Source organism: Falco biarmicus, chromosome 7, assembly GCF_023638135.1.
Source record: "Falco biarmicus isolate bFalBia1 chromosome 7, bFalBia1.pri, whole genome shotgun sequence".
NCBI classification, from domain to species: Eukaryota; Metazoa; Chordata; class Aves; order Falconiformes; family Falconidae; genus Falco; species Falco biarmicus.
The window spans coordinates 47,148,979-47,173,080 of NC_079294.1; the positions used below are offsets into that span (position 1 = coordinate 47,148,979).

The 24,102-nt window shown below is 51.4% G+C and overlaps 1 protein-coding gene across 1 annotated transcript in view; it reads left to right on the forward strand.

Moving 5' to 3' along the window:
- The first annotated feature begins 321 nt into the window (after nucleotides 1-321).
- Nucleotides 322-24,102, forward strand: part of MDGA2 (MAM domain containing glycosylphosphatidylinositol anchor 2) — a 394,454-nt gene continuing 370,673 nt past the window's right edge. The window contains exon 1 of the mRNA XM_056347493.1: nucleotides 322-1,021. Within this exon, the coding sequence (XP_056203468.1) occupies nucleotides 949-1,021 (73 nt within the window). The 5' untranslated portion in view covers nucleotides 322-948. The remainder of the gene's footprint in view (nucleotides 1,022-24,102) is intronic.

The following is a 24,102-nucleotide window of genomic DNA, read 5'->3' on the forward strand; positions in this document are numbered from 1 at the left end:
TCCGCACCGCGCATCCCGGGGGAGAGCGAGTCACTGCGCTCCGCGCGTCCCGGGGCGGAGAGAGTCACCCGCGTCCCGGGGAAGCGCGGGTCACCCCGCACCGCGCATCCCGGGGCGGAGCGGGTCGCACCGCGCATCCAGCGGAGCGCGGCGTCCCGGCTCGGCACCGCCCGCGGCCCTGCGCGCCCGGCGGCGGCGGCGGCGCCGCGGGGACACGGGGAGGCGGCGGCGCGGCGGCGGCGGAGGAGGCGGAGGAAGGCGCGCAGCAGCGAGCCACGCAGCTTTGACGTCGCCGGGCTGCGGCTCCCCGGCCGCGGCTGCCAGCACGTATAGCACAACGTGACGGCACCCGCCACTCGCACTGACACGCGCCCTCGCACACGCAGCGCACCCGCACCCGCCGCACGGCAGAGGGACCCCCCCGCTATGGGCCCGGCCGCCGCTCCGCACGCGCGGTGAGGGCTGCTCCGGCGCGCGACAGCAGGACACGCCCCCGCGGCCCCGCGCCCCCCGACGCCCCCCTCCGCGCGCGCGGCGGGCCCCGCGCACCATGCGTGGGCCGCGGCGCTGCGATGGCATCTGATGGCCGCGGGGCGCAGGCGGCTGCGGCGGCCCCGCGCGGCGCTCGGCGGCCCCGGGAGGCGGCGGCGGCGGCGGCCGGCGCCCTGAGGGGGCTGCCGCTCTGAGGGGGGGCTCGCCCCGCGCCGCGCCGCTCCGCTCCGCGCCGCTCCGCGCCGCCCGCTGCGCAGGAGGAGGAGGCGGAGGCGGAGGAGGAGGAGGAGGAGGAGGGAGGACCGGAGCGGTGCCCGCCGCCTGCCCCCCGCCGCCCTGCCTGCGCGGGCGTGCGCGGCTCGGCCGCAGCGGAGCGCGGGGCTCCGGCGGGCGCTGCGCTGCCTCCCCCCGCCCCCCCCCTCCCGCCGGGCTGGATATGTGGATGCTCACGTGAAGATGGATGTAGCGATCGGGCTGCTGGGGCTGCTGACGGTTCTGCTGGAGGGCAGCTCCGGGCAAGGGGTGTACGGTGAGTGCGGGGCGCGGCGTGACCTTGTCGCGACTGTCGCTGGGGGTGGTGGTGGTGGGGGTGTCCCCTACCCTGCGGCCGCGGGGGCGGCGGGGCCCCCGCTGCGCGCCGCGGGAGCCGGCGGAGGCAGAGCGGAGGCAGTGCCGTTGCCATGAGACGCTGACATTTCACGGAGAAAAACGGGGCGGGGGGGTGGGGTGTCTGGCCGGTCCCGGAACGGGGCGGGTGGGCACCGCCGCCGTGGGGCTTTCTCCGCGCCCGCGGAGCGTGGCGGGGCCGCCCGGGGCCGCTGCACTTGTTAGCAGCGGCGCTGCCGTCCGCCCGCGGCCGCGGAGCGAGGGGCGGGGGCGAACCGCAAACTTCCCGCTGCTCCGCCGGGGGCGCGCAGTCCCCGCGGCCGAGCGCGCAAGGGAGCGCCCCGCGGCCCCGCTCCCCCCGGCCTCCCCCTGGCAGTGACTTGCAAATCGCCGCCGCGAAGCGGGACACGGGGGGCTCCGCCGGGGGGGCGGGGGGGGCCGAGCCGGCGGCAGCCCCGAGCCCGCTTTCAGCACCCGGGGCTCGGGCGGCTGCGTGGGGTCAGGCGCTGGGGCCGCGGGGCTTGTTGCTCCACCCCCTCCCCCCCCGCCCGCCCCCCAAGTTGGCGCCGTTTCGGCGAAGCCCGGCGCCGAGCAGCGCGGGGAGCCCCGGGCCCGCCGGATCGCGGGGCTGCGCGGCGGGGATGCCGCCCGGTGCGCTGGCTCCGGCCCCGGCACGATGATGCCCCGGCCTCGGCGATGCCACGGTCCTGGTGATGCCCCACCGCTGCCCCGTCCCGGTGGTGCCCCATCCCCGGTGATGCCCCGTCCTGGCGATGCGCCAGCCTCGGGGCTGCCCCATCCCGGTGATGCCCCGTCCTGCTGCTGCTCCGGCCCCGGTGATGCCCTGGCCCCGGCGCTGCCCCAGCCTGGTGATGCCTTGGTCCGGGTGATGCCATGGCCCTGTGATGCCCCTGTCCCAGTGATGCCCATCCCAGTGATGCCATGGTCCCGGTGATGCCCCATCCCGGTGATGCCCATCCCAGTGATGCCCCTGTCCCGGTGATGCCCCTGTCCCGGTGATGCCGGTCCCGGTGGCGGCCGGCCCGGCGGTGGGGGTTATGTAAGCGGCGCGGCGGGGCTCGGCAGCGGTGCGGTGCCGCTGGGAGCCTCCGCTCTGGCACTCGGTGTTGAGGAGACTTCATGAATTTGCTAGTAAATGCTTCATTTGACATCCGCTCCTTTGAGCCCGCGTGCTTGTTTTGGCACTAAAATGTTCGCTTCCCATCAGCAAAGAAGCCCCAGCTAGAGATTCACTCCTCCCCCCCCCCCCCCCCCCCTTTTTTTTTCCTTTAATTTTACAAAATTTCAGTGTAATTGAAAATATCTGAGGGGTTCTGCTCACAGCGGCTGGATTACTAACATGCAGATCTCGGCACCGGCACCTCCGGGTCTCCCTGCCTTCCCCGACACACAGGCACATATTGTTGGATGTGCTGGAATAGCAACTGCTGTTGTGAATAGGAGAGGGCTTGTTCGGGCAGAGCGTGTTTTGGGGGGGGGCTACAGGAAAGGGAGCCCTTGCCCTAGACTGAATGCCAGCATCGATGCACGGGCGATATCACATGCAGATTTGTAGTAAGACTTTTGTTTGGCAATGATGCATTCCCATCCTGTAAAATGTAACGCCTTATTTTGCTTAAGGACGATGGGTAAAGGGCTGGTGAGAGTGTCGGGGGGGAGTAGTGTGAAGTCAGTCATATGTGGCTGCACTGTATTTGGAACCTGTTTCATGTGAATTTGTGTTTCTCCATTGACTCCCGAAGGTTGGTTTGAGAAAGTGGACAGGGCTCTGCCAAAAAAAGCCAAGCCCCCCATATGCCTCCCGGCAGCCTGGAGCGCCTTGGGGAGCCTGCTCTGCGCTAGGGCCATTTTGAGACAGGAGGGTTTGAAGGTAGTGCCCTGAGTTACATTAGGAACAGTGAGCCCCAAACTGGGCGAGTTATTCCTTGTTGCTTTGGAAGAATAGGCTTGTGGGATCTGGACAACTTTTTTGTCCCTTATTGAAGACTTCAAGATCCCCCCAGCTCTGCTTCCAAGTGTGGTGCGGTTAGGAAGATGTCTTGCTGAATTAACCCACTGGTTCCCTGCTTTTGTGCCAATAACGTGGAACGCCGGTGTCCCTTCTGTGAATGGGCAGAGCCCCAGCAGCGTCCCCTGTAAGGAAGGCTTGGGGTGTTGCTCTGCTTTGCGAGGCAAAGGAGCGTGCTGCGGTGCCTGGCCATCCTCCCCAAGCCCTGCTGCTCTCTGCAGTCCTGCCCAGAGAGCTTGCTGCTCTGCAGGTCACTCAGACCCATCATTCAGGTGCTCTCTTCCACTCCAGCTTCTCTCCCGTTCCTCCTGTTTGAGGTTGTGTCTCATCTGTAGGAGGACCTGTGTCCCTGGGATGGGGTCTCACTCGTGATGTGCACTGCCCAAGCTCCACCTGGCTGCTTTCTGTTTTGGTGCCTCTAAATGCCAAATAAATGAACCCCACTTGCTTATTCCTTGTTCATAGAAAAAAAGCAAATTAATGTCGCATGATATCTGGCTGTACATCTCACCGTTAACTTTACTCTGTTGCTTCCGAATAGTAAGGCTGTGATTAAAAAGCTGGTTGCTCGTACAGCTGAACCTAAGGGGGAGCTGAGGCACTGACACTGGGAACAGTTTCCCAAGGTTGAAGAGTGGGTCAGTGATGGACCACCGTCCCCTGCTCTGTGCCACACGCTGCTTCTTCAGGGGATGGGGAGAGAGCAGAGCTGCTAAAATCCCCGGCAAGACGTACGATGCCTCTGCTCTGTTTTGCCCAGCTTGTTTTCTTGGCAAAATAATCTAGAGAAACTCAAGTGCTGTGTGCACTTTTCCTCCCCTTTAAATTATGCATGACTTGCACTGTTCATAAAGCAGAAAACGTAGGTATTCAGAACATGATGGTTATCCTTTCACTGAACTTCAAGTTACAAGAGAAGAAATGGCTAAATGAGAAGGCCGACGTGGGCATGGAGCGTTTTTAAGCAGATAAGCGGCAGCTCATCAAAATGTGGGAGTTTCATGAGAGTGGAGAGCAGATTTCTTTGTCTGTTTCCCTGGTGCTGAACTGCCCTGGCTGGGGGGGGTTTGCTGGGGACAGGGGGTTCAGGTGCTGAGATGCGCGGTGTCCCCAGGGTCCCACCTTGTTCCCTGTGGAGCGAGAGCAGCGTAGTGAATGCCTGGAAATGAGCCTGAAGAGTCTGAGCGCTGCTGCTGCCTCCTGGGTGGGGGCCGGAGGGATGCCCAGGGAGCAGGAGGGACCCTGCCAGCACTGCCGGAATGACGGCTCGGCAGTGGGAGGACTGTGGGGAGCTATTGCTCCGGTGTCAGAGCCGACACTGACTCTGGGAAGCTGTTTCCAAAACACACAGGTGGCCACAGTGACTGGGAGCAGCCGTGGTACGTGCTGGGCGAGGTGATGCTGCACCCACAGGAGTGTTGCATGTGGGGGGGTGCAGTCCCCTCAGCACACGGAGCAGTTCCTGGCCTCTCCGGGGCTACTGAGGCATGTTTTACCCACTCCTTGCATAGCTTTTAGTTATTTTCCCGTGCCTTCAGCTGGAAATAAGCAGGGCAGCTACTGAGGGCAAGTTTTTTCTGTATGTAAACACTAGTTATGTCATAGGGAAAAGTGCATGTGTGCAACAGTCACCCTTCTGTGCACCCCCACACTGTGTTTTATATCAACTCCTATAATGAAAAGTGCTGAACGTCCCACCTGTGGATGCTGATAACGTTAGGATGGGTATAAATGCCTCCTGAAAGCAAGGGATCACAGATGTAACAGGTATCCACTGTGCTCAGCCACGTCAGCCTCTGCACCAAATCAGGGTGTGGGACTTGGCATGCAAAGTGTTGGGAGAAGTAACCATGGCCAAGGGAACCACCAGGCTTTTTGTTGCTAGTGCAAAGTAACGTGGCAGCATGGGTATTTATTGCATTGAATGTCAGAGAAATTGTCCTTGTTCCTCATGCCAAGCATGAAGTGTTTTCCAACGGACTTAATTTTTATTGCAGGTGTATGTTTTAGAACAAAGCAGGTTTGGAAACGGGTAACGCAAAACCCAGAGCTGCACCTTCCAGCCCAGATGGCAGCTTGATTGGGGTCTGATGAAGTGCTTTGTGTCCCAGGGAAGGTGGAGCAGGGTCACACAGTGTCGGGAAAGATCTTCTGTTACTTCCGCCTGCCTCTTTATAATGATGATGATTATTTTGTGGTACGTGCAGCTCCCCGGGGGGGTTAATGACTGCTGGCTTGGGAGCTGGGAGTGTCTGCGGTGCCACTGCTGACCCTGGCCTTTCTCTAACACTTACCCTGTTCGAACAAGTGGATTGGAAGGATGAAAGAAGAGAGGGAGGGGAGAATAAAGGCTCGCTGAGCAAGACCCTTTTCCCCATTGGAAAGGCCGGTTGCCCATTTCTGCCGGTGAGGGCAGCCTCTGGATCACCGGCCCCAGATGTCACCACGGCGGTGCAGGGATGGAGGGTATTTCCGTGGCACTGCTGGCCTCGGCGGTGTGTGAATGTGGGTGTTGTGTGGGTCGATGTAACCCCGCACAATTTGGGACATTGTGTGAGGGAAGCACGGCAGCCCCAGGAACAGGGGAGGAATTATGCAGTGCCGCAGGGGCCGACATTTCTGAGCAGCTGTGTGCTTCTCTGCCGCCTGCTCCAGGAGGTTTTGCAGGAGCCAACTGATCACTGAGAGCTTTAACTCTTAACTGAGCCCTGGAGAGGGATCTCCTTCTCCCTCGCACGCCGCAGATGTTTACACTGGGATTTCAGCAGCGGTTTGAGATGAACTTCAGCTTCAGCAGCTAAACCTGGGAGCGCGCAGAGGTGTGGAAGCGGCCATCGTGCCTCTTATGGACAGCCAAGAGATTGGGATCGACTCTACTCCCATGGTTCTTAGTTGTGCCATAGGTAAGGGGATGTGTGGCACCTGGCATCACGGGAGCAAGGGGGTCTGATGTCCGGGTGTGCTGGTCGGTGCATTCAGGGGGATGTTTTGGCCCTGGGGTGCAGTGATTTGGGGTTGAGGGGTGCAAATGCATAGAGTTAAATTGTAACAGTGCTTGACAGTAAACGTGTGGGAGAAGACCAGAAATGGAGATTAAACCTGATTCCAGATCTGCTGAATCAATGCCGAAACTTCCATCAGCTTCTGCGTGTCCCAGGATGTGTGCAACAGCTCAAAGCTGGTGTGCGGTGAGTTGCCTCTGTGCTGGGCTGGATGGTGTCGCAGCACATCTCATCCTCCCAGGAGCAGCTGATGCTCTTTGCATCTCTGGTCAAAATGTTGCTTTTGACTCCACGTGAGGGAGATTTGGAGGAAATCTGGTGGCAAGGAAACGGTCTTTAAACAAATAAGACAAAAGATCTCCTGGCTCAGAAGAGCAAAATCCAGTTTAATTACAATTGGTCAGATGTAGTGCTGGAGAGGAAGGAAACAGATGAATGATTAAAGCTCAGTTCTGTCTTCTACCCTCCCCAGATTTTTTCTGGGACCTCCTTCGGTGAAGTGATGATCTGCTTCTTGCACGCCTTGCAGTGCGAGCCTATATATGCATGTATATATAGGTATACTCTTGTAGGGCACTGGGTCTTCTGCAGTATGTCCCCTTCTGCCAGCAGAAAAAACCCTTTCAGATGGGCAGCACCCAACCACGGGCCATGCGGGAAGCAAATGCAAGTGGGGAGGATGCTCCCTGCCTCCCCCTGCCAGTGCCAGGATGCCGTCACTGCCCCTGACTTGGATGGGCTCAGCGCCATAAGCTGTTTCTTAAACCATGTTTCTTAAACCTGGAAAAGACTTCTTTTTTTCTTTTTGAGAAACGGGTTTTTGAGAGCGGCTGTCTGAGGGAAGGCAGCTCCATTGGTCCCCACAACCTGGGTCTGACCCAGTGCATGCGTTCAGCGTTTGCAACGCTGCTGCTCCTCACTGCTGGAAGAGCCCTCCCTCGTAGCCATGCTGAGCCCCCATGCTGGCTCCCCATTAGGTCCTTTGTTTTATCTTTTTATAGACCCTCTTTCAATTTCGAGTTATGTCTGGATCTGGCTGAATTATTCCTTGCCATCTCCATAAATAATGGCCTTGCTAAATATAGATGAAAATGGAGGGAAGTCAGTTTGCTATTCTTAGACAGATTTTGAAGCGTGGCTCTTCTGGAAGGAGGACTCTCTTTCAAGACATGGTGGCTGCCCAGGGGCAGGCTGGTGGCCCAGCCTGGGAGATACCTCTTTCTGTGGGTGTTTCTTGCATCCATGAAAGTTTGAAGGACCAAGCAGTTGCCTTGAACATCCTTACAGGCCCACATTGCTCTTGGCAGCATTTAGCTTGATTTTGATGTCTGTGTGTGCCCCGATTGCTTGTTGGCAGCATATTTGGTAGCAGGGGAGGTTGTGATCTGGAAAACGGGCTTTGTGAGGAGGCACTAGAGGAGCTCCATGCGTAAGGTGGTTAACACTGATGGAGGTAGTTAAAGAAAGAGATAAACATATGTTATAATTACCTCAGGAAGGAAGAGGCAGGCAGTGGTGAAGAGCTAGCTCCAGCCAACCACCTAAGGTGTTAGAAGAGCCAACAGCAATCATTTCAAGTTATCAAGGCCCACAGTGGAAATAAAGATGAGTTTTTTTAACAGCTGAGGTAACTAGCTGTTGGAGCGGCTCATCAAGAGACGTGCTGGACTCCCTGTTGTTGAACATTTTTGATCTACAATTGCTTGTTGCTTCTTAAATTGGCGAGCTTGATACAGGTAGGGATTGCTAAGAGAAATCTCTGGCTCGTGGGTATGTGGGAGGTCAACTCAGATGAGACTCACTGTCTCTCCTGACCTCAAACTCTATGAAGCAGTTAATCTATTTTTAATATATCAAAGCAGTGATCAGAGTAATATATGTTACTTACGGAATGCTCTGGACTTTATGTTATTAATACATGACATGATTAAAACACTGTGTATCCTTCAGAGTGCAGCATATGGAATGTATCAGTAGGTAGCTCTCGGCGTGGGAAGGGAGGAGATGGTGGGATCAAGGGCCCGAAAGGTCCCTTCCACTCCTGTGCATGTGCAGCACCTGCAGTGTCGCTTTCCGTGGGCTTTCTGGTGTTCCAGCCGTGGTAGGCATCGCTTGGGACCTCGCAGCCAGGTTTTTGACAGGTGGCTTATGAGTGCACAGGTGCCATTGGCTTCAAAGTGACAGCGGTGCCCAGGTACCCCGGGAACGGGGCTCTGTGGGGGGCTCTGGGGGCACTGGGGCTGAGGGCTGCCATGCTCAGAAATCTGGTGGCTGGGCCGAGGCTCGCCAAGCGCTGCCTGCTGTGCCAGAGCCATGTCATCGGGCTTCATGGCAGCAGCCTGAGCATCATTTTGTAACTTGGAAATGTGTTTTTGTGACTGGATGAAGTAGCTGGTTGTCCCTCACATGCAGTAAGACTGCCCTGGAAGATGCTGTCTCTGCAGAGCAGACGAATGTTGGTGTCTTGAAGCTGGGGAGCTGAAAGATGAGCAGGGCTCAGAGCATGATGAGGTGGCTGGAGGGGGTGCAGGACTCCCCGTGCCAGGAGCGTACAGGCACTGCAGGGTGATGCAGCCCTTGGTGAGCAGGCACCTTCTTGCCTTCCTGCAGAATGCTTGCTCTGACCCTCATCATCACCAGCCTGATTTTTGCTGAAGATATGGGAGTGGTGCTGGATGGAAGCCACCTGGAAGGTGGGGTGGAAGAGGAAGACCAACACCGGAGCAAGCCTGGGACCATGCTGGGGGCTGTCCATGGCTGGACTCGGGGGGGGGAAGCAGGCACTGGGAGCTGGGGAGCCCATGTCCTCTCTTAATCGCATTGCCCGGGGGCAGCAGCGGGGTGGGAGAAGCTTCCTCTGGTGCCACTAAAGCTCTTCAGAGGCATGTCACGTGGCATGGCCATGGCTTTGGCTTAGGGAAGAGCCACATCCCTTCCTTAGCCTCTTTTATTCTCTGGACCTTTTCACATTTCATCCAAGGTTGATTTCAAGTATGAAAAAAAAATTATTCAAAAAACCCAAACCAACAACCACCCAAGGCTGGAATTGCTAGGCAAGTGAGAACAAGCTGTGTTTCAACATGCGCTTCTCTCCTTAGCCTGTTAGCAGTACAGATCCACGCTAGCAGTAATGTTTTCTCATGTTTAACAGGAGCAGTAAATGCCAGTGGGGGAGCAAAGGGAAACGGGGGTGGGAATGGTGGAGCGAGGGGGGCAATGCGGGGGTGGGAAGGATGCAATGTGACGTGATCCTCCAGCCCCTGCGCTGCTCCCCTGGCTTTTGCCAGGGTGCTGGGTGGCACCCAGCAATTTTTCATGACGGAGTAATTGAGGAAGAGAGTTATAATTTTAGGGTGAAGACAACACCCTGTTGCTGCCTTTATTGGGCTCTTTTGATCACCTCTAGTCCTTGCAGTGCTCGCCAAGGAGCCAGTGATGAAGAGCCTCCTTCCCACCACCCGCCCCATGGGAGGCTTCCCCAAAAGTTCCCCAGGACTGCCTGGCACCCAGCACCGGTACCTTGGGGTGTTCCTGGGCTGGAGACAGAGTGTCTAGCTGTGGGCTCATAAAATGCTAGTATTTTGAGTTGAAATAAAAACACCCCTCACATACAGGTATGAGCCTCCTCGGCTCCTGCCAAAGCCTCGTCTGTGTCCTGCTTGCTGTGGGATGCCGCTGGAACTCGTACATCCCACCCTGTGGATTGGCACAGGCACCCCAAACATCCAAGCATCCTGTATCAGGACACGGTAATGGGCTCTTGAGGGCCGTTTGAATGACAAGGGACACCTTGGTGCGCCTCACTGATGGCACAGTTTGGATTTTGTCACATGTTGGGCTGGTAGTTGTTCGCAGGACTGTAGGGCATTTGCAATGATTTTCAGCTCATCACGTACTTCCTCATTAACAAATGGATGTGGCTGCACAATACTTCAGCATTTGAATGTTTAGGGAAGAAGAGCAGGTCTTTAAGTGGTGTTGAGATGCCTCTGTTGAGCACCTTGTTCTTCTCACAGGACCTGTACCTGACATGTACCCCAACATGCTACAGCATCACGTATCCATACAAGCAGTTGGTCTCTTAAGTCATCCTGCTTTTCCCCAGTCAAGGATGGTTGCTGGAGCTTGTAAGGTGGTAAGGATGCTGCAATAAGCACCCAGAAAGTTGAACGGCAGTTGCTATGAGCTCACCCATGGCCGTGGGTGTAGGTGTGAGCTGCCTGTGGCTGTGGTGTGGCCGTACACAGGCTGTGTAGCAAATGTAGGAGCCTGGAGCGGCTGTATCCTGACTGTCAGTGTGTGGTTGCACAAAGCTTGGTGTCACTGTTGCTGTCCCACTGAAACGTGGACTTTTTACAAGGGGATTTTTTACATCTCACTGGGACTTTTCACAAGGGCATGGAGTGATAGGATGAGGGGGAATGGTTTTTAAGCTGAAAGACGGTAGATTTAGATTTGGATATTGGGAATAAATTCTTCCCCATGAGGGCGGCGAGGCGCTGGCCCAGGCTGCCCAGAGCAGCTGTGGGTGCCCCATCCCTGGCAGTGCCCAAGGCCAGGCTGGATGGGGCTGGGGGCAGCCTGGGCTGGGGGGCCTAGGGGGGGGTGTCCCTGCCCATGGCAGGGGGGTGGGACTAGATGATCTTTAAGGTCCCTTCCCACCCAAACCATTCTGTGATTCTGTGATAAATGGGGCCCATTAGAAATTGGCCTGGGGCTTTGGTGAGGTGTCGGTGAGCTCCTGGCTGCAGGCTGGAGTTGGTTCACACATGGCTGCTGCAGCTAGTTGATGCCTTGCTTTGCATGTCTGTACTGCATAGAAATAACTTCGGCAATGTAGTTAAATTATTGAGTCTCTAGTTTCCTAGAAAAGTTTCCATTAAAAATTATTAAAATGACCAGTTTTCTTTATGAGTGATGATTTTTTAAATGATTTGTTTTCACCAAATTTGAGAAAAATGGTTTTGTGGATTATACCCACCAGGTGGGAATCAGAGAGTGACTGGGACCACCAGAAAGACTGGAGGAGAGGGCAGTATTTTGCATGCTGATTGTCAGGGCTGTAATTGTATGCTAAATGGTACTTGTGGCCAGTGAGACTTTTGCTTTCCATAGTGGTTGGGAGGACTTTGGAAAGGCGAGAGGAGCTTGGGTGGTGTGCTGGTTAGCAGAACTGGGAGCCTGCCCACTGCCACCAACCAACGTTGGTGCTTTGTCACCGGCAGAGGTGCCTTGCAAGGACAGGTGGATATGTGCCGTCTGTGTGCTGCTTACTGAGAGCCTCTTACGGCTTTTAGCATCTCTGTCATCTTCCCTGGGCACTGGGAGAGATGGGAGAGGTGGGAGAGTCTGGGTCCAGCAACCTCACGCCGAGGGACCTGTTATGCAGCACTGGTGTCTGTTTTAAAGCGACCCTTTCTCGTTTGGTGATGGTGAAAGCTAGCTGTCCTTGGTGTACTAATCCAGGAGCCTACAGTCCTCGGGAGACAGGCAGAAAAGCTGCTCCATCATTTTGAATGTGAAACTGCTAGGACTTCTATTCCTTGCATCATTTCACTGACTAATTCTGGCTGGTGGTCTACGGATTTGCAAGATAGGGATCAAAGCAGCAGGGAGATAAAAGCCTTACACCGAGCCGACTGAGGAGCCACCATCCTCCCATTTCAGCGGGGTGTGCTGTGATGCTTCGCTCCAGTTGAGGAGTCAGTAGGAGCTGTGCCTGCTCCATCTGCCTGTGGGGCAAGGTGTGTTCGTACCACAGCACGGCTCTCCACGGCTTCCTCACAGGTACGCACAGCCGCTGTTGCTGTTAATACTGGGCTTGATATTCTGGGTTCCTGTCTCATTTCTCAAACTGGAGTTAAACCCTGTCGGGGCAGTTCTTGTTTTATAGTATCTTGAGCCCTGGGGAAGTTTCTAACGCTGAACTTGAGAGTATTTTCTATACTAGAGAGGTGATGTGCCATGAGATGTTACTAGAGCTACTGTGCTTTGCAGTGCTTCTCAAGCAGTTTGGGAGGAAGCTTATAAAATGACATTGATTTCAGGTACCTCTTATTTGTGTAGTGCTTTGAGAAGTTACTTCTACTGCCTCCGTGTCACTAGGGTCTGCACCTCCACAGGCGTTAAATAGCTTCCTTCCATCCACCAGAGAAGCTTGACCCCACTGGGACGGGGACCTGGATTTCCACGTTGGGTAGCTTCTTCCACTAGTCTGTGCCTGCTTTCTGGAAATCTTTTTGGTCTAATGGGAGCCTGACAGGCTTCCAGGTAAATCCTGCTGACCGTCTCACTATTTTGAGCTGCTGTGATTAGATCATCACAGATTTGTACTCTTGTTAGTTTTCTTCCTTTCCCAAAGTCATCCCTTGCTGTTTTGCTGGTGATGGTTTGTGGAGCTACCTTGACACAGTTGTACAATAACCTACTTCTGGGGAATAAAAATTCAGCTCCAGTGTTCCTTCTGCAGCGTCGTGTGGTCACTGCCTTTATTACAGGGATTAAGATTATATGTTCACTGAGCACAGTTGCAGTCATTTGGCAGTCAAAGTCATTCTTTTCAGTTGCTTAATGATTTACACATTAATTTGCTCCTGCTCAAACTTTTTGGAAACACTGGCCTTCACATTTCATTGGCATCGTGTTATACAGTAGCTGGTGTGCACAGGGGGCGTGTACTTTAAAGTATTGCACCATGAGAGCATCATTTAGGGTGGAAAGGGCCTTGGGAGCTCTCTGGTCCAGCCCCTCCTCAAACCAGGGCCAACTCCACCATTGGGATGGGTTGCTTAGGGCCTTGCCTACTCCAGTCTTGAACATGTCTGCAGGTGTTCACCCACACCACTCTTGAGTCTGAGTCCCGACTTTTGACTAAACCCCTTGTGAAAATGTTGTGCCTTGTACCCAATCACAAGTTCCCTTCCTGTCTCTTGTGCCTGTTGCTTCTTGTCATTTTGCTGCGCAGACACCTCCACGCAGACACTGGCTCCATCTTCTCTATGACCATCCACTTGGTGTGTGATGATAGCAATTAGTGTCTTCACCTTCTCTTCTCCAGGCTGGATGTCACTCGACTTGCTGCCTGTGCTTTTGCTGATACAGCCCAGGATACAGCTGGCTCTCATCCCTGCAGGAGTGCACCAAAACCTTTTCTGTAGAGACACCTTCTCAGCCTGTCCTGCCACTTGGAGTTGTTGCCTCGCAGCTGCAGGACTTTCTATTTGTCCATACTGAAATTCAGAATTTTTTTGTCAGCCCATTTCTCCAGCCTGTCCTGCTCTTTGGCTTTCCCCACCCATTCTCTGTGCTCCTGGGCCACGTCTCTACATGGTCTCTTTCCTCAGAGTGGCACAGTGCGCCAAGCATCTCCCATAAGAAAAGGAGACCCTCCTCTGGGCACGGGGGAACATGAGCAGCTAGGGCAGACTGATGCCTTGATTCTTGCCCCATGCTTGGAGAGAAGACGTCTGTTTTGTGTCCCCTGCTCACCATGCTGGGGCTGATTGAGCTGGGATGATAACTGCTCATGGATCTGATGGAGATGGCACATCTCAGAGCAGCTCAGAGGGGTCCTGCAGGGAGGAGGTCCTTGCCTTGTGTGAATGAGGGGTGTGCACTGGTATTTTGAGTGCAGGTTTTGCCTTTGAATATCTGGCGTCTTAGTGTACCGCTGTGAAGCTGAAAATCCTTGTGAATATGCTTGCTACATGATGGGTGCTGGAACAAGTGCTGGCTGTTGAAATGTGCTTGGTGGGAGTAACGTGGTGGAGAGAACTGGGGTGATTTGCATTCTGTAATTAGACTAACCCAACCGTTTGGAGAAGGATGAGCCTATCTGAAGAACTGATTAAATAAAAAGTCATCGAGATAATGTTTGTGACTACAATGCACACACTTCATCCAGCCTCTCCTGCCTTATTAGCCCTTTATCTTATAAATGTGACTCCTTTTCTAAGAAAATTATTTGCACTTTTAACAATAGGATTTGATAAAAATGTCGCTGGGTACCTGAGAAACTCAAGGATTTCCCCAAGAGTCACAAAAAAAGAGGATCCTTACCATCCCAGCTGTGCAATCTGCCTGCTCTTGGTGGCTCTTTGTGCTGGAAAGGGGAGAAACGTGTGACTGAGGGGCAGGAGAAAGGCAAGAGGAGAGGAAAGATTGTGGTCGTTCCCACCTGTGCCCCCACCGCATCCCTGTGCCGCACCCTGTCCTCCATCAAACCATCTGCTTCATGTTGCTGCCCATCCTGGCCATGCCACCAGAGGCTTCCAGCTTCACCCTGAGCTGAAAAATTGGACGTCATTACAGTTTAGGGCCCAGGGGCATGGATTATGAATTAGCAAATAAATGAATATTTCCTGGTGGAAAGAGCTGAAGGAATTGGACGCTGCATTAGGCTGCCCACCTGATTAATAGCTGTTTTTCCTGAAGGCGGAGTTATCTGCTCTTCTGGGTGTTGGATTGCTTGCTTTTTTTTTTTTTTTTTCTCTCCTTTTTGCTTAGCATTGTATTGATGGACTATAAAGCAATAAAGCGGGCTTGGCAGCATTATGCTGCAAGGGTCAAAGCAATGAGGGAGCATTGCCACAGTAGCTGTTTTAGCCCAAGTTTTACCCTAGCATTCCGTCTCCTCACACTGTGGGGCGAAGTCCTCCTTCCCTTGCAAGCCTCGTGCTGTACCTCTTCTGGCAGAGGGGTAAGATGCAGATATGAGAGAAACATCACGATTTTGTGCAGCTGACAGCATCCCATACACGCAGCTGCCTTTTAGACAGCTTGCTACTTCAGTTGCCAGCCAGGGCTGCTCCCCACTACCCAGCCCCCCCCCCCCCTTTTTTTTTTTCCGATTCCCTTTTGCCCACATCACTGCCAAACACTGCAAAAGAGAACTTTGTAAACCAGCCACTTTCCTGCAACCTTCCCCAAAACTGTAGCTCAGCGTCACTTTTTTTCTCTGCACATAAGCAAGGCTGCTAATACAAAGCCAATTGCAGAGCTGTTTACAAGCAGCACATCTGCAGCCCCACAGCTGGAATTAATTCTGATCGTTACTTAAAGCAAGGACAGGCTAGCAGCTTGCTTGTCTTCTCGTAGGGGCTGTGAGCAGCCTTGGAGTGAGTTGGCAGAGCTGGGGTGCTCTAGTTACTCTGCTTTTCCAAATGTGAGTGTTTTTTCTCTTCTTTCATTAAATGACTCATTCGGGGGGTGAAAGGTGTGTGGGGGAAGCCGGTGCTTTCTTATATGTGCTTTATAAATAAATTAAAATGTGGTCAGTTAGGGAGGTGGCTGCTTTGTTGTGGTGCTCAGTTTTCCTGGGGGCTCTTGTGTAAGAGTCACAGCAGGGCTCTGTGGTAGGTCTGTGGGCAGCCCTAGTCCTAGCACCACGTTTTTGCCTCTGGGGCTGCCCTGCCAGGGGGCTCTCCAGGTTATTGTGTGCAGTGTTGGACTGAATCCCAGTGAGGAACAGAGAAAAATGATGCTTTAAAGTGAGGTGGGTCTCTGGGATGTGCCTGGTTGAAGTTCCCTGAGGTCGGACCCGGGGCAAGGGGGAGTATATGTTTTTTTGGATTAATAGTAACTTCCAAGACTTGCAGGAGTTATCCCAGGTGATCAGAGTGCTTCAACAAAGTGATGATTTGCTGGAAGTTATTCTGTTTTGGGCAGTGTTGGGTTTTTTTTGGTTGGGTTTTTTGTTTGTTTGGTTTTACCTGTGCGAGTGCTTTAATATAAAACAGAAGAGAAATTTCAAACAGGTATTGCAAAATTAAAAATTGACCTGTTTCACTTAGAAAATTCTAAAGCATTTAAATGTTTTCCAGTTATTCAAGAATGCAGTCAGGAGTTCATGGAATGTGTCAGGCTTTTTTTTTATTTAAGAAAAATTTACCATTTTTCTTGCTGTTGGAATCAAGTTTTGTGGGAGGAGAGGGCTGAAATGTCTCACACGAGCTTGCATAGCAGTAAGCCACATCTGGTGTGCTGTGTCCCAAGTTCTTAGGTCAGTGAGAAATGAGCTGATCTCCAATCATGGACAAGAAGACTTGTCCTCTTTCAGTAAATTCTGCTTTTATAATATGATTGTACATGCGCTATCAGCTTCCTTTGTGCTGACATTTGGAGTGATCTGTTTTAAATGAGCAAGGCTGTTGTCACTACTTGGCTTTCTTTGTGGCTGGAGGTCAGATGAGCTCGTGATGCCAGCTGGGTTTTGTCTAGCTTATTGTGTCCTGTTGTATTGTGACACCAATTAATTGGTCATGAGTTAATCCATTGTACATGACTGTAAATGCTAATGGAGATGGGGGTGAGCAATTGTTTGAGGTGTCCCTTCCCATGCAGAAGCTGGGGTGCCTCTGTCGGCAGAAAATAGGACTGAAATGATTGATGTGTACAAATGAGCCTTTTCCATGGGGTGTGACTTAATTGGTGTTGGTATCAATGCCTTCCTGGGCTGCTGTGGATGTTCAGACAGTGCCTGCTCTTAGCTAAGTGCCTGTTTCCATACAAACAGAAGACATCTGTAATCTGTGGTCAACCAGGCTGAAGAGCTTTTCACTAATAAGCTATGAGAGTGCTCATCTGAGGCAAAGTTCTCACATTTGCTAGTTAGTTTAATTAATGTATATAACTTGCTCTATAGGAAAGATTAACTTCACCTCAGGCACAAAAAAAAAAAAATTACTGTTGCTGCTAAATATAAAGAGAACACTTCATTGCCCACAGCTACTCTATATTCAAACCAGGGGCTTTTAGAAGTGTAATACCAATACCCTGCAACTAAACACCCATCCAGCAAAATCTGATGGGATTTCACTAATGGGCTTTCCCACCCTCCCAGTGCTCACGTAGGAGCTCACTGGGAGCCCTCTCCTTGGGCGGTGTGATGAGTCAGAGAAGGGAGTGGAATTCCTGGGTGGTATGTGTTTTTTTATTAAGGATTATGGTAAGTTGTAGGAGTGATGCATAGATTTAGGGCAAGCATTGGAAATTGTGTTTAAGTAAAAAATAGGTGTGAGTCCTTTCGTTCAGTGTTTACCAGCAAAGCTCTGAACTCCTTCACTCTTTAGTTCTTGGTTTCCTTTTGCAGCTGATCTGGAGAAACTGGTGCCACGTGCTCTGCCTGAGCTGTTCAGGTAATAGTAGATATGGATGGGGAAACCAGAAAACTGGGTACTCTGCTACCTACGGGCTGTGTCGTCTCAGCAGTGTGAGATAAGCTGTCTGGTGAACCCTGGAACAGATCTGGTGGACACCAAGAGTGGAAACACAACAGGGCAATATTTAGATGTGGGTATTGCTGTTTCTGAAGACCTTCCTCCTCTTGATTGATTGATGTTGATGAGAAATACTTGAAGCTCAGTTGGCCAGTTCCTTCATTACTCATTCGCTATGGGCTGGTAGCCAGATTGGTTGCACTGGAGATGGGCATGGCAGATTGATCCATGAGGGCAACTGTGGTCTTGTTCACCAACCCAGGTGAACCAACCAAAGGCAGGGCAGACCCAGTGTTCACGTGGCAAACAGGATTTGAGTTTAAGGTGCTTTTCGCTGTGACCTCTGGAGCTTTTGTGTGGTCATATTACTGCAAAAATGTTCGGTCCCCTGTCTGCAGCAAAACTCCTCGTAGCTGGGAATAAGGAAGATGCATAGTGGCCTTCTCTTCCCAGAACTGTTTCCCACTGCTGCCTGTGATACTGTTCTAGATGGGACCGAAGCTCATCTGCTCCCTGATGCAGTGGCACGTCTGCATGGTGTTCAGCTGGTCCAGCTGGGGCGGGTTTTACTGGAAAACATTGCCATGAAATGGCTGAATTGGTGTTCAGAGACTCTTAAGCTACTCTGGAGGCAGTAAGCCCTGGTTGCTTGCATCCCATGGGGGGCCTGGGTTTTGTCGCTGCAGAAGAGAGTACAGAGAGGAAACCTTGAAGCTACCCAAGTCAGTGCAGCGAGTCAGCCAGGAGGAGGGTGGGAGAGGGCTGAGACCTCTGGGCACTGCAGTTGTGCATCAGGTGGATGATACTTTTGAGTGGCTGCAGATCTGCTGTAAGCAAAATCATGGTCTTGCCTTTGTATAATTCTCTTTATTAAGTCTTGAGTTGAAGCAGCTGGATGGAGCGTGTGTGGGCAGTGCAGAGCTGCCATGCTGAGTGCCATGACCAGCACTCCTGGCATCTTCCATGGCTGATGGATGTTCAGAGCTCTGGGCTTGGCTGGTTTCTCTTCTCGTTTCTCTAACTGCTGGCTGAAAATGTATGCATAGTGCATGGGAGGACACGTTGCTCTGACCCCAAAGGCTCTGCAGTACCAATGTGATGGAGGAGTTCTCACCTCTGTTTTTATTGGCGTGGAAGCACCCTCTTGATCGGAGGTGACAGTGGATGTGGAGGAGCTCAGCCTGGGCTGCGAACCCACTGTGGGAGCTGGCAACGCTGGCAGTTGTATTTTTAGACAACATCTCTCCTCCGAGGCAGGAGCCCAGGCTTCCTTTTCCACTCTGGGTGTGAAGCACAACTGTGCTGGCACGGTGGATGGTGGCTTTGGTGAAGGTGTTGGGGAGCAGCTGTGCTGGAAACACAACTGGTGTGCATGGAAGTGGGAAGTACCTTCGCAGTGGGGCTGTGATTCAGCCCTTGCACTGATTTATGTAACCTTTACTAAGCTACTGATACTGCCCCGCAGGCTTGAGTGGTCTTAATGTGCCTGTATCTTGATGTCTTGGTGGTCTGTAGTCTTTGAATGGTCCAAGTGCATCAAACCTGCTGTTGGCCATCCCCAGCTTGTGTCAGCGTGCTTGGCTGCAGGGTACTGGCTCGGAGCAGTGCTGACATTTGGTCGGTTTCTTGGTTTCTGCTGCTGGGGGTGAATAAACAGGCAGAAATAAAACAGATGGGAGTGTGCAGTAATGAGGACAGCTGAAGATTAATCTGTGGGTCAGTAGTGCTTCACCAGTGAGAGTTGCACAGCTGTAGCTAATACAGGAATAAATTAAATTGCAACAGTAGTTAGGATTGGTGTTGAAAACTTAAACCTGCTCCACAAATTGATTGCACAGAGAAATATGTCCAGAGAGGAACTTGTCTACCATTGTCCCTATTTAAAGCCTGGTTTGTTTTTAGGGTCTTGTGTTTAAGACAGGAGTTAAAACCACTTTAACTACGCCAGTGCCAGCAAGGGGGGAGAATTCAGCACAGAAAAGCCCTTTTACAGGTTGCTTGGAGAGGTTGGGTTACCTCCATCCTTGGAGATGCTCAGAAGCTGTCTGGACATGGTCCGGGGCAACTGGCTTTGGGTGGCCCTGCTTGGGCAGGTGGGTCACACCAGATGACCTCCAGTTTCCTTCCAACCTCAGCTGCTCTGTGATTCTCCATGAGTGTTGACCCAAAAGGAACTGCAGACCTTACAAGGACGGTCCTGCTTTTCCTTTTTCTTCACTCTTGTTTCCCCTAAGGCTAGCACATATAGGTAATGTCCACATTGCTGTTGGAAGATCAAGAAAAAGAAATGGAAGAACAGGTACTGGCATGTTTTCTACTGTGGTACAGGATGACAAGAACTGGAAAATGCTCCTTTTTCTTACACTGTCAAAACATGATGGCTAAAATTGCCCTGGCAAACTAATTTTAACCACGTGCTGTTATGTATTTTTGAGTAAGAACTGTAAAGCGAGCCTTGAAGCGAGCATGCTTTGTGGCTGTGCCCTGCCTCAAGAAAACGCTGCTGTGGGGCCATGGGGGATGTGGTGGTTGAGGGACATTGTCACTGCCCAGCCCACCCAGGTGGGTGGGTGCTGGTGGGGGGCCTGTGGCTCCTGCTGCTGCCAGGCTGCCGATTGTATTGGCAGTCCTGTGTGATGGGTGGCCATAGGCTGGGGAAGAAAAAAAGGTTAGAAAGATAGGTCATGCCCGTGGTGGGGAAGGTGAGCCAGCCTGGTGGAGAAATCCATAAAAGCAGAGTAAATCCTACTGGTGTGATGAGTGGGAAAGTGCTCTGCTTTACACTGGTGCTCAGCAAATTGGCATTCTGCTGTTCAAGTCACACATTTCTAGATTTATTTCATTATTTCTCCATTATAGCAGAATTATTTTATGCTTTTTCCTTAATGTGTGAAATCCATGACTGCTTGGCTTTGCTATCGCAAGGCTTTGTAATGCAGCTCTGTAATACAGATGGCTCTGTCAAACCAAAAATCGGCACATTGCGTGTGCCCAGATGTGCTGATAGTGTTAATCCCACGGAGTCTGTCATGCAGGAGGTCAGGCTGATAGCCCCCTCCTTGTGCAGGGCTCTGCCTCTGCCATTCCTGTGAAGGGTAATAGGAGCCAAGGGTGCACATTAAGGAATCAATTCTACAATCATAATTTGAGCAAAACCCACCGGGTGTTTTGCTTGCACATTTGGCTTCTTAGCCAAGATGGTCTCTATTTCATAAGCCTGTAATGACTCACCAGTGGTTTTGCTCTTGCAAGGAATGAGTATGTGCTCCTTCCTTCCTCGCATCCTTCAGATAGTGAATGTACAGCACTTGGCTGCTTGTTCTGCAGTTACTATCTTATAAAGCACCATATGGAAGAATATTAAATAAAGCACTGGCTCTTTGAGTTCTGAGTGATGTTAGCTGATAGCACTAGTCCTTCTGAGGATGGCAGTTGTGCATTTCTGGCTGTCTCCCTACTGTCTGCTGCAGACTGTGTGCTGTGTCCCTCTCAGAAGGGCTGATGCAGGTAAGAGCCAGTCAGCACAAGAAGGACCTGGGGTCCATAAAACAGAATCAGATGTAGAACATGTTCCCAAATTGAGGAGCTCTCTGCAAGGCTCGTGCTGGCTGACTGCACTGTGTGTGCCTTGGTGGTGAGGGCTGTTCCCCCTCGGTGTGGCACTGTACTCCTCGGTGTAGCAGAGCTTTTGGGTCACTGCCTTCCAGAAATGCATCTCTGGCTTTGGATGTACCCTTTCCTTGCCCAAAGTCTCCAGTTACATATGTAGCAGTAATGGTCACAAAAATCAGGTGTGCATGAGAATATGTGCCTGGTTCAGTCATGTTAAAAGTATGTAACTTTGCTGGTGGAGCAAATCAGATGTGTAATAGGTGGATGGTGGAGAGGATCTTGTGGAGCTTTTAGAAGCAATTTATTACAGCTTTTGAACTTTCAGTGCTGGCTCCCTGATGTTGTTAAATATAAGATGTTGACTAGAAAAGCTGTTGTACTTACTGCGTTGTGCACTGGAACATAAGGTTTACCCTGGCTAATCCTTATATGTGTGTCTCACCCATTTTTGATTAGGTTATTGAGGAGGCAGCTGTGCATCGCAGAGGAAGTGTGCAGTGTCTGTCAGCTGTGCAGCAGTGGTGCTCAGCTCTGGGTTTCATGCTGAGCCCAGGCAGAACTCAGTGCTGATGTGATAAGGATAAGGTGAGCCTGGAGACATCTGCAGTCGTGGTCCCCAATGCTATTTTAGCAAGACCTTACTCCTGTGACTGTGGCATCTTTGCCTTCTCTCTCTCAAATCCCATCTTTGACCAACTACTCAGGATCTTTCCCATGTGCTTTGTGCCAGTGGTTTAACCTCTGTAGCCTGTAGTGTTTGCTGCTTGCCTGACCACACGTGCATGCAGGGAGCCTGAATGCTACTCCCAAACTGTGCAAGGTGCATAAAATATCCCCAGAGGATCAAATCTCTTGCATTGCTGAGAGATGCTGTTGGGTGTCTGTTGTGCTAGAAAAGTTTCTAGTTTTAACTAGTTTGAGATCACTGTGAAGTAAGAACAAGCTCATGTGTGGAATTAAGATCCCCTTAGGGTTGATTTTTTTCTCAATTAAAATTTCAAGTTTACAGCTGCTCACTTAAAGCAGGAAATGCATTTTACCACTTAAGAGTATGGCTGCGTCATTAACTTCATAATTGTAAGACTGTGTTATTGCACATTAAAACATCAGTAAAACTTACCTAAAGCATGGGGGTTTAAAGCAAAACTGACAAGCTGTACAAACCTGGTGTTTTAACTAGCTAAACTATTTTGTCTGTGTATGGTCCTTAATTCAGGACTTTCTGTGGATGCTCCCTCAGAGGTGCCTACTTCCAGGTATCCCTGTGCCAGGGAAACACAAGGTTCCTGAATTATTAAAGCTCTGAAGGTCTGGAAAGAGGAGGCTGGTTTCCCAATTTAAAACCCATTTGGAGGGTGTGATGCAAAGGTCACTGGGGGACTATGTATGCTGGGAAGTTAGGGAGAGAGAGGGAAATGAAGGGAGAGAAGTGTGCCAAGGAAACAAAGAACTGTAGCAGGGGGCAGAAAAATAGAGCTGTGGTTTTGTTTTCCTTTTTTTTTTTTTTTTGAGACAAATTTACTTGGCCTGAAAAGCCTTTAGGGTGGGACTGTGCTGTGTTTGTGCATCACCTGTCACAGTGGGATCATAGCTTCTGGCAGAATTTCCAAGGATGTATTGCAATGTAAGTAATAATAATTAGCCTGTCCTTAGGAAGCAGTCACGGTAGTATTTAGTTGGGGGGGGGGAATAGAAAACAAAAGGGGAAGCATTATTAATTCCTTTAATACTACTTACAGTATCATTTGCCTTTCACAAAGGCATGGTGAGTGTAGGAGATGTGATACCAGGAGCCCATTTTAGTATGAATCCCATCAGCTCTTCTGCGCTGGCCCCATCCCTGCAGCTGCTGAGAAGGACAGGGATGGAGCAGGGCGAGCCCCAGATGTGGGTGAGATGTAAGATGTTGCCCAACTTCAGGATAATTTCTACAAGGTCCTGTGGAACACTTCCTATTTTTATGCATTTCAAAGAAGTTGAAAAGTAAAGAAAAATATAGCAGGCTCTGCAAGACTTGACAGCTTGTTACCTTTTTAAACAGGAAGGTGAAAATGAGGTTTATGGAGAAATGAAGTGGGAATCAAAGGAAGGGTGGTGATGGCTTCCTAAATTGTCTCAGAGTACCTCCTAGGTGCATCAAAGAAATACGGAGCAAATCCTCCCAAAGTTGAGCAGAGCGAGAAGTGGGAAATGAGGAAGCAGCCTGGGCATCTGATTCGGGTCACGGGGGGGGGGTTAGTGCTAAGTACATGCTCTAATTAGCTGACTGAAAGACTTTCTCATGCCCTTCTAGGGAAAAAGCTGCTATTGATGTGCTGATACTGTAATTCAACAGAGTCTATTCTTTGCCTGGGGAAAAAAACCCAAACCTTTTTCAACTTTGCATCATCTGAGCACCCCTGTTGTAATGCTGTATATGTGACTAGAAGAGTCTCGTGCCTCAGTGACACAATGTCATAAATTGGTACAGTCTGGTCAGAGCATTGTGTAGGATAAGGAAAGCAGCCCAGAAACAGCAACACTTAAGCTTTTAGGCATTTGAAGAGTTACAAAATGATGAAACAGAAATAATCCCAACAGTAAAGCTATCTTATTGCACACTGAGCTATTGTGGTGTCTGTTCTCCAGGGGTAAGTACATGGTATCTCTTTTCTTATCCCTGCAATAGTGAGAGCTAAAATAAGTCTAGGAGATCTGTTCAGAAAATAACCATCTTCAGGGTGTGCTTGCATGTTTTCATTTTAAGATGAGTCTTGAAGTTTGTGTCCCTTCCTTAGTCCCTGAGCTTGCTCTGCAGTCTGACGCAGGCTTAAACCTCTGTGCCATGCGTGACAAAACCGTCCCATGGACCTCTCGCCTCTGCAGAAAGGAGCTCTGTCCCAGCAAAACCAGTGACATGTGACAGGGAAGCAACCCTTGAATTCTTACTACTTTTGGACTATGTGTTTCTTTTGATGGATTTTTGGGAGAAAATGATGTGGAGCCTGCAAAAGGTGGAGTATGTAATGGCAGAGCAGCTGTATTTGGACAAAATGGGTCTGAAAAATGGGAGATGTTTTGAAGCAGCTTGCTTTGAGGGCATCTCGGATGCAATAGGAAGCTTTTGCCTTAGACTTCCTGGAAAAAAAGGGATTTAATGTTTCTT